Genomic DNA, 8,806 nt, shown 5'->3' on the forward strand with positions numbered 1-8,806 from the left:
ATATATGTATATACACAGTCATTTAATTACTTTACGCGTGGTCTACGTACGTAAGGTCTGCCAGACTACATTACGAGGCTTCTAACGTAGTTATTAACGTGCGTAGTCATTATAATAAGCGGGTATACCAATCTGTACATTAGGTGCTGTTGTACGTATCGGGCATGCGGCCGGTTTAGCTTGATTGACTTCCTTTGGTTTGTTTTGTTTGCTCTTTATTTACCGGCTGTGAGCGCGCAGACAATGTGTGCAGGGTTGAAAAATAGTGGTTGGGTGCAGGGTATTAATAGGCGCTCTAATTGTTAAGTTATGACATGGGCGTCTTCTTATACACCAGGCACACATGGTTTATTCATACACCTCATGCTCACTGTCGAGTTATAACATGGGTCTCTTCTTATACGCCAGACACACATGGTGTATTCATACACCTCATGCTCACTGTCAAGTTATAACATGGGTGTCTTCTTATACACCAAACACACATGGTGTATTTATAAACCTCATGCTCACTGTCGAGTTATAATGTGGGTGTCTTCTTATACACCAGACACACATGGTGTATTCATACACCTCATGCTCACTGTTAAGTTATAACATGAGTGTCTTTTTATACACCAGACAGACATGGTTTATTCATACACCTCATGCTCACTGTTAAATTATAACATGACTGTCTTCTTATACACCAGACACACATAGTTTATCCGTACACCTCAAGCTCATTTTTGACTTATTAAGTTAAACCACAGTAAATGAAGGTAAATAATTTATTCAAGAATACTTAGAACATCAGGATAATAGCAGCACAAACACACAGTAATAAATAAATAATAGTACATGATTACACTTTCTTACAGTTTGGCATTTTAACGAGTACATTGGTATGTAAAAAAAAACTTAAATTATAAGAAGTCAGGACATGTCTGGGTTAAATACATATGATATATCTACATTAGATATATATAGAACACAAATACAAACACAGAAATGGATAAGTACGAAACGCAAGAATACTATTACTTTATAATAGCCTAAATACATACAGTATGTTGATTCCCACAATGTTTACAACTAAGTTAAGCAATCTATGATACTTGTGCAATATAAGTGCTAAACACAATGAAATGCTGAATTTTATTTTTAACACTTAATATTGAAATAAAAACAATATTTTTCTAGAGTTCCGACTTCACTTTTCTTTTAGCAAAATTTTTGCTGAATAATGTTTTATAAACAGGATGACTCAGCACATATTCTCTCGCTTCAGAAACAAGTTCTTTAAACCTTTTAGGATTAAATGCCCAGTTCCAAAACTTAGGGTTTGACCCATATTTGTGATGTTTACCCTTTTCTGATGGCTTGGGTTCAAACTTTGGGTTCCCACCATCTGACCACGTCATGTACTTTATCCCACCTAACCTTGCAAGGTCATAATAGCAATTCTTATCACCACAATTGTATCTGTGATCAAAACAATGGGTTAAGAGATCAGATGCAAAAACTCTCCCAGTGGGTTGAGTAAAGCTGCATTTTGGGATTTAGTTTAAGCATGAAAAACTCAAGAACCTAGGAGTTAGGAATTGCTGAAAGCTTTCCCAGTGGGTAGAATGAATCTACATTTGTGGATTTACTGTAAAGCTAGCCAAACTCAAGCACATATGGGGAAATGTCATGTAAAACTGTAGTCAATAATGTATTTCATAAACTTACAGTTCAAAAGCAACAGCCCACGGTGGTAAGAACAAAAAGTGAGTTAAACCAGCTCCATGCATTCCAATCATTATATCGCTGTTGTGTGTCATCAACAATTGATCTTTAAACGACATTTTTCTCCAATCGTATTCAACCACCTGGAAGTAAAAATATTTCAATATTATTTTTAACTTTTAAAAAAATATTAAATTATTTGTCTTTGAAAGGTAAAATTAACTTGAGACATTGCCCCACAGACCAGCCAACACAATGAACCCATTGTACTTAAACCTTTTCAAGATCTTTGCTCAGTCAGACCATCTGTATCTATTTGTGGCACACCAAATTTATTTATTTAACAAATATTTTAACACAACACATTCAAAGTCCAGACTTGTTCATAGATTAAAAAAATATTAGGAAGTAGTCAAAAGTTTAGCAGCACAGCCCACTCAAGCTTGTTTTATAGCAAACAGTTAAAGAAATCTGGCAATAATTCATTATGAATAAAAGTAATGCAATTTTAATTTACCGTCAACTCTAAATCTTCAAATTCTCCGAAAACTTTTTCCAATTCCCTCTGATTTTTTATCTTTCTGTAAACCCTATCATTGTCGGGGGTTCCCCTTTGGAGCAGGGTCACCCTTAACTTGGGTTTGGGGTTTCGCCCTTGAACGAACACAGGACCCAGTTGTCGAACTTTCATTTGTTGAAGAAAAAATTTAGAGAACGAGCGAAACAAGTTGGAACCAACACAATTCTGAGGCTGTAATACAATTGTTATGTTATTATTCCTTAATTTGTTGCCGATACTGATTGGAATAAGTGTATTTGCCAAGAAATTTAAAAACAATTGCTCCAACCCATTGGTCACTAATGGGTTTTCCAAATTGTAAGTCATACAAAGGTACTATACATAGCATATATGTGTTGTATCTACCATACTTACCACATATGTGTTGTAGCTACCATACTTACCACATATGTGTTGTATCTACCATACATACCACATATGTGTTGTAGGTATCATACATACCACATGTGTGTTTTAGCTAATATACTTACCACATATGTGTTGTAGTATAACCCTCCCCTCATTCTTGGCAACAGGGAGAAATAAGCTTCCCTAAAACAAACTTTCTTCTTGTCCCAATCCACCAATGGTGTGACAGGCCTTGATGTGAACGCTTTCCATGAAGATGAGAATGGATCGTAATAATTTGAAGATGCCTTAAATATTTAAAAATAATTATTTTCCGAATTATTCAATGTGGTTAAGGTTCGTGTCAAAAACGACAGTTGTTATGTCCAGAAAATCACATTATAACACGGATGTTCTGTTTCATACACGTGTAACTTTGTGGGTGATTGTTTTTCTCTATGGCTGACAATTTGGACAACCCATTAGTCACCACTGGGTTGGAGCAACTGCGGATAAGTGTTTTATCCAAGGATATATACGCCCACAATGGTAGCAGCGATGAGCCTTGAACTCATCACCAACGTTTTAATACGAAATTTGCGAGAAAATTTAACTTACTGTGTCCCACATCACAATCTGAACATCTTTATTAAAACTTGACCCATTCACATGTAGAGAGACAAATAAATTAAAGAAATCACAAAAATGATGGAACATGTTTCCCCCAAAGTCCATCTTCATGAATATCACGGGATGATTAATCACGATATCACAACGATCATGTGAATAATCAACCTTCGTGAAAGTTTCAAGCTCAGCATACCTAAGTAAGAGAAATAGCGTTTTAAAACAAAAATTACACAAGGGTTTAAAACAAATATAAAAGAAGTGAAAAAATAATGGTTTTAAAACTGTTTTTTTTTTGCTGTGAATAGTTTTCCCAAATAAAACGGGTTTATATCTACCCACCAAGATTGAAGAGCGCTCTTATGCTCGTTCTGGTCTTCCAACATCTTCTCATTCACTTCGCAATCTCCACCGATCTGACCCGGTTTAAAAATATTCTCTCGGAATTTATCTCGGTTGTTTGCTTGCATGAGGTTTGTGAAATCAACATAAAGATTCCTTGCTACACAGTACCGGGTGTACCTGGGGACATACAATTAATGATCTGATTTAATGATTGGTCAATCAGAGCAGGTGTAAAATGAACATAATTTGCCAAATAATCAGACATACGATGTTATGTTGTAATAATAAGGATTGCGCAAACGTAAGTCAAACATACAATTAATCAATTGTCTGCGTGATTTGACAAAAAATTCCCGACAAGGCGATAATATTATGTTATGTTGTAATCATCTGCCGATTGTCGCTGTCGAAACATTATACATTCGTGTGGTGATCATGCTTTAATCAAGTGGCGAATTCGAAAATCTGCACCAGTGAATTTATTAGTAGATTCCTATTTAACTATTTGTTAATTAATTATTAGTTAATTAATTGTACAAATAAAACAAATAAATGCGAAGGTAAAACAATGTGATATTTTATTTGAAGACTTCTAAATTGATTAATATACCCTAATTACTTATTCACGAATTCATTAATCAATATTATAATTAATTGTATTAGGCTAATTAAACAATTACTTTGAGCACTGTAGTGAGGATGCTTGGTCCTCGTGTGGTTGACAAATCAACAATTCCTTAAATTCCTTTCTTCGTTCTTCTACGTAGCCAAAGTCCACCTAACATAGAAATTGTATATCTGTATTAGTAAGAAAAAATGAAAAATTAACCAAAAGTTTTGGTTATACAGTTTTAGTACCTACTGATGTACAAAGTTGGCTAAACAACTGTACATTGGGGTAACTGGTTAAATCCATTATCGTCCAAGACCTTCCCCATATAGAAGAGGTTACGGTATGGTAAATAATTGGGCAATATTTCTCCTTTATTAAAACCTTTGCTATTAATTTATGTTTGATATTTCGCTTGTATCAAAAAAGTTTCGATGCTAGTGAAGAATCCTTCTCGTACATTATCAGCTAACCCTTAACCACTAACTCATAAACCCAACCCTGTACCAGTCCATAACATTCCACCAGTCTAATCTGTAACATACCAGAGGATTTTTCACTTTTACCAAACATTTTGAAAAGCAGTGACATACGTATAGTGAATTACATTAGTGTAACTCAGTAAGAACAAACCATTTTCCAGAAGTCCTGTTTAAACTTCTCATTCAAACAATCTGTTGTAGGAATCCCATATCTTTCTTCTAATGTACAGTTGCTTTCATAACCCCAGCATTTGGCTCTCTGGAATTATTATATTTTTGTTAAAGTTACACCCATGGATGGCACTACCATTTAGACCCCACTGAAGCAGTTTACAGATACTCAATAATAGAGATTCTGTTATATAAGGGTGAAGTCTTCAGTGAGGCACACCTGAGACCTGGGATGTAAGTCTATTACCCCAACACCCAGGGTGCTACCATCTAGACTGAGACAGTTTATATACACTCAATAATAGAGATTCTATTCTATAAGGATGAGGTCTTTAGTGATTCACACCTAAGAAAGGGAGTGTGGGTCTATTACTCCTACACCTACAGTGCTACCATATACACCCTTATTATACTTTGATGTTCTTTTAGCTAACTTGTATTAATATCCACCTTAAGGATTCCATTCTCATCTTGATATACAAGTAACTTTGAATTATTCGAGGAAAAAACAAACTTTATATTTAGTATGAAAAATAAACAGATCAGATCACAGTGCATTCTAGATAATGATCTGTATTAAAAATGCAACAATTTGAGTTTGTTGTTTTATTATAATCACATGAACATAACAAACATTGCAAAGTTTATGGGAAAATAACATGGAGGGGGAAGATAGGAAAAATAACTATTCTGACATTTATAAACATTATATATACCTTGAGCCAGTACCAGTTTTTTTTAAAATAAAATAATTGTTTATTTTTTTAGTTAACATATTATTTAAATGTTTCTTAAATTTAACAAAAAGCATATTTCTTTTTACTTTTAATAGTTTCTATTGCTGTGACCTACAATGTAAATTGATGATGGTCCAACTAAAGTATGTGACAGCATAATCTTAATCACTCCAGTATTAATATGGTAACAACAAAAACATACATTATGACATCATATACAATTCTTTATCAGGCAAATAAAATGTTTAATTTAACAACTTTTTACCTTTCCAAACTATTTCATTTTCATTTTTAATTACTTTTTTTATTTAATTAAACATTTTGTTAAATTATAATAAACACACTAAGTTGGTTTGTCCACACAACTATATAGCTTAGCATCCTGTCTTAACAAAATGGTTCTGGATTTAAATCTAAACGTTTGAAACACACAATACACAGAACAAAGGTATGAGGTGGGACAATGGTGTTTGTGTAATATAAAACAATGAACAATAACGTCCGCTACAATTCATGGAACTCAATATGTTTAGTTTTATATTATTTTCATTGTTTCTCTTGGTTTATAAGATTTCTATAGTAAATGAGGTGCAACAATTTGTCGAACAATAATATTAATGTTTCACCTTGAATTTTAACATAGAAATCAGTAATCACAATGAAGGATATTTACAAATTTATATTTACATTACACCTAGTAAAAATAGTAGTAGAACGTAGGTACAAAATTGTATATCAGAAAATGTGCGGGCAGAACCAAAATATTGACAAAAATTTACCTACAAATGTTTTTTATTATTTGCTGTTTTTTTAAGGATTTCTGGTTTTATACGAAATTTTGTCAATTTCTAACAATGACATATTTTTCAACTGTATGGCAGCAGAACACTACCATGAATGAAACACTGTAACATCACACCTGAAACTATTATTCGGAAAATAGAGAACAATAAGTATTATGACTTTGTAAGTAAATAAGTAATTTGATTATTATTGCGATTAGATTTCATGAAGGGAAACCATTTGCTTATATGACTGTTGTATGCAAATTAGGTTAATTGGGGTGTTATACAGAATATAAATTATGCATAAGAAATGGATTAGCATCTTTGAATTAATAATATAGTAGGGTGGGGGGAGATGGGACAGGGAAGATGGGATTTTCTTGTGCTATTTGATAGTGAACAAATAACATTCAAATAATTTTAAAACTGTATCCTCATGACTACCGTAGACCGTTGTTAATTGTTTAAAACCCGATCAGGATATTTAAATAATATGTGCTAAAAGTGCCCCATCTCCCCCCCACCCTACTATAAAGCTTTTTTTGCGCTTATTTATATTAGGACAAAAAGTTATTGGTTGTAAATATGCATCATGTGTGTTTGTGTTATGCATTCGACAACATATAGCACTGAACTTTAAAACAGAATAGCAACATATTATGAATGGTGTAAATGTTCATTTAATTATGATTATTTAATTAATAGACCCATGTTATAGGGACCCATTGCGATCGGGTGCTAAGTGATTGAATTTCTTCATGAACTTTGGCACAGTAAGCTTCTTCAGATTCGCATGTTAATGTTATATTGACTAAATGCATGTATTGCCCCATTGTATTCGTCTCTTTTTCTTTAATTGGGTGAAGGTTCACTACATATGGCATAAACTCTGACGTCATCAGAAAATTTAAATCCTTTGGTGACGAATTTTTTACACATATTTTTCCCGATTTCATGACGTTGCTAACGGATTTGTATTTTGTTCCGAAAATCTGGTCGTCATGGTAACCATGCTCAAAATAGAGGTTCTTTCTGATGTCATCTAGCATTTTGTCTTTATCGGTGACATGATAGTTTGCATTATCGCTTTTGTCCTTGTTAGAGGTATGAGTTATAGGTTGTTTGTATAGGTGTTGAAACGTTTTCACAAGTTTCATTTTAACTTTATGAGCTAATTCTGGATCCTCACTTAACAGGATAACCAGTTTCCTTGTAAATGGAGGCATGTTAGTGACTTCTTCATACAAATTAACTCCACCCAAACTAAACTGGTCATGCTGGGAAAGCTTGTACATTTGAAGCGCCGGTTTGGATTTCAGGGACATTGTATTAACTTGCCTCCTTTCTTGTAAATCCTGGCTTGGAATAAGGCCAGCTCTTCCTTGGGGTTCTCCTTTTTCATTGACATGCTGTGCTTGCCACCATTTTAAGTCCCGCCGATCAACAATTTTAATAACGTCGTTTCTAGTAAAACTTAACCCAGCTTCTTTTGAAGGTATCATAGTGTCCTCGTGTGGTGAATAATTGAAGTTGCATTTAACAAAAATATCTCCTTCGGAAGGTAAAGAATTATAACTTGGAATCGTCTTTAAAACAAAGGAACCTTCGGACTTCTTTAAATACTCTTTAAGTAGTTCTGGATTCCCTTTTACATTGTTTCCATTTATCTCAGTGATAATATCCCCTTCATGCAGAAGGCCTTGCTTGTGTATAAGACCTCCATGTAATATTCGAGTAACTTTGATATCCTCGCCCACAAGTGCAACTGTGAGACCAAGATTCTCGTCATTTTTCTTTGACATTCCGATCATACGGACGGCATTCTTCCATTCTCCGCTGCCAGGTCCCAACATATTCACATACTGCCGATTTCGAAGGCTTGAAATTTTATCATGAGCTTGAAACAAGCAACGAACATGGGCGTGCTGAAAAATTTTACACAACTCAAGTTCGTTGTCAGATTTTTCCACATTTTGAACCACTTCTTCAACCAACACACACAACTGGTCTGATTCTGGTGTTAGTTTACCAAACCCCAAAGTACCATGAGCTTTGACAAGGGACTGCACAACAGGGCTATCCATTATAACTTTTAAGAAAACCAAATCCTTTTCAGGAATGCTGTTAGGACGTTCTGAGTTTAACTTCTTTAAAACAGTCTCCACTGCATCTTTTTGGCTGCGTTCTTGCGGCATTTTGACAATTTCAATACCAACAATGTATTCAAACTTCTGTCTAATATAACACCTTACATACCAACAATCTATAATAAAAAGTTACAATTATATCAGCGATTCAGTAAGATTAAGTTTGCAAAACAATGTTGTTATTAAAATCTTTATTATGTAATCCAAAACAACATTACGTAATACAATATTAACTGTAATGAGATTTTCGTATTACGTAATGCAAAATTGATTATAACTGCTATT

General features: G+C 33.9%; 2 protein-coding genes across 2 annotated transcripts; both read right to left on the minus strand.

Moving 5' to 3' along the window:
• Nucleotides 1-755: 755 nt before the first annotated feature.
• LOC100176976 (EGF domain-specific O-linked N-acetylglucosamine transferase) lies at nt 756-5,428 on the minus strand. Its single transcript, XM_002126695.3, has 9 exons — nt 5,303-5,428; nt 4,833-4,940; nt 4,270-4,367; nt 3,587-3,766; nt 3,236-3,440; nt 2,761-2,925; nt 2,228-2,461; nt 1,714-1,853; nt 756-1,464 (listed from the first exon to the last, which is right to left on the minus strand). Exons 1-9 carry the CDS (start codon nt 5,408-5,410, stop codon nt 1,179-1,181), a joined length of 1,524 nt encoding a protein of 507 aa, XP_002126731.1. The 5' UTR covers nt 5,411-5,428; the 3' UTR covers nt 756-1,178.
• Nucleotides 5,429-5,443: 15 nt separating this feature from the next.
• Nucleotides 5,444-8,673, minus strand: LOC100179311 (MAGUK p55 subfamily member 6-like). The gene has a single exon (XM_002126848.5). The coding sequence runs from the start codon at nt 8,567-8,569 to the stop codon at nt 7,073-7,075; it is 1,497 nt and encodes a 498-aa protein (XP_002126884.1). The 5' UTR covers nt 8,570-8,673; the 3' UTR covers nt 5,444-7,072.
• Nucleotides 8,674-8,806: the final 133 nt, after the last annotated feature.

The sequence above is a fragment of the Ciona intestinalis genome, unplaced genomic scaffold (genome assembly GCF_000224145.3).
Source record: "Ciona intestinalis unplaced genomic scaffold, KH HT000406.1, whole genome shotgun sequence".
Classification (NCBI taxonomy): domain Eukaryota; kingdom Metazoa; phylum Chordata; class Ascidiacea; order Phlebobranchia; family Cionidae; genus Ciona; species Ciona intestinalis.

Excerpts from the sequence above, each read along its gene's own strand:
- LOC100176976 (XM_002126695.3), bottom strand. The coding sequence starts at position 5,410 with ATGCACTGTGATCTGATCTGTTTATTTTTCATACTAAATATAAAGTTT. Across the intron at positions 3,767-4,269 it reads TCCTCACTACAGTGCTCAAA|GTACACCCGGTACTGTGTAG; the intron begins GTAATTGTTTAA and ends GTATGTCCCCAG. Across the intron at positions 2,926-3,235 it reads AGATTGTGATGTGGGACACA|GCATCTTCAAATTATTACGA; the intron begins GTAAGTTAAATT and ends TAAATATTTAAG.
- LOC100179311 (XM_002126848.5), bottom strand. The coding sequence starts at position 8,569 with ATGCCGCAAGAACGCAGCCAAAAAGATGCAGTGGAGACTGTTTTAAAG.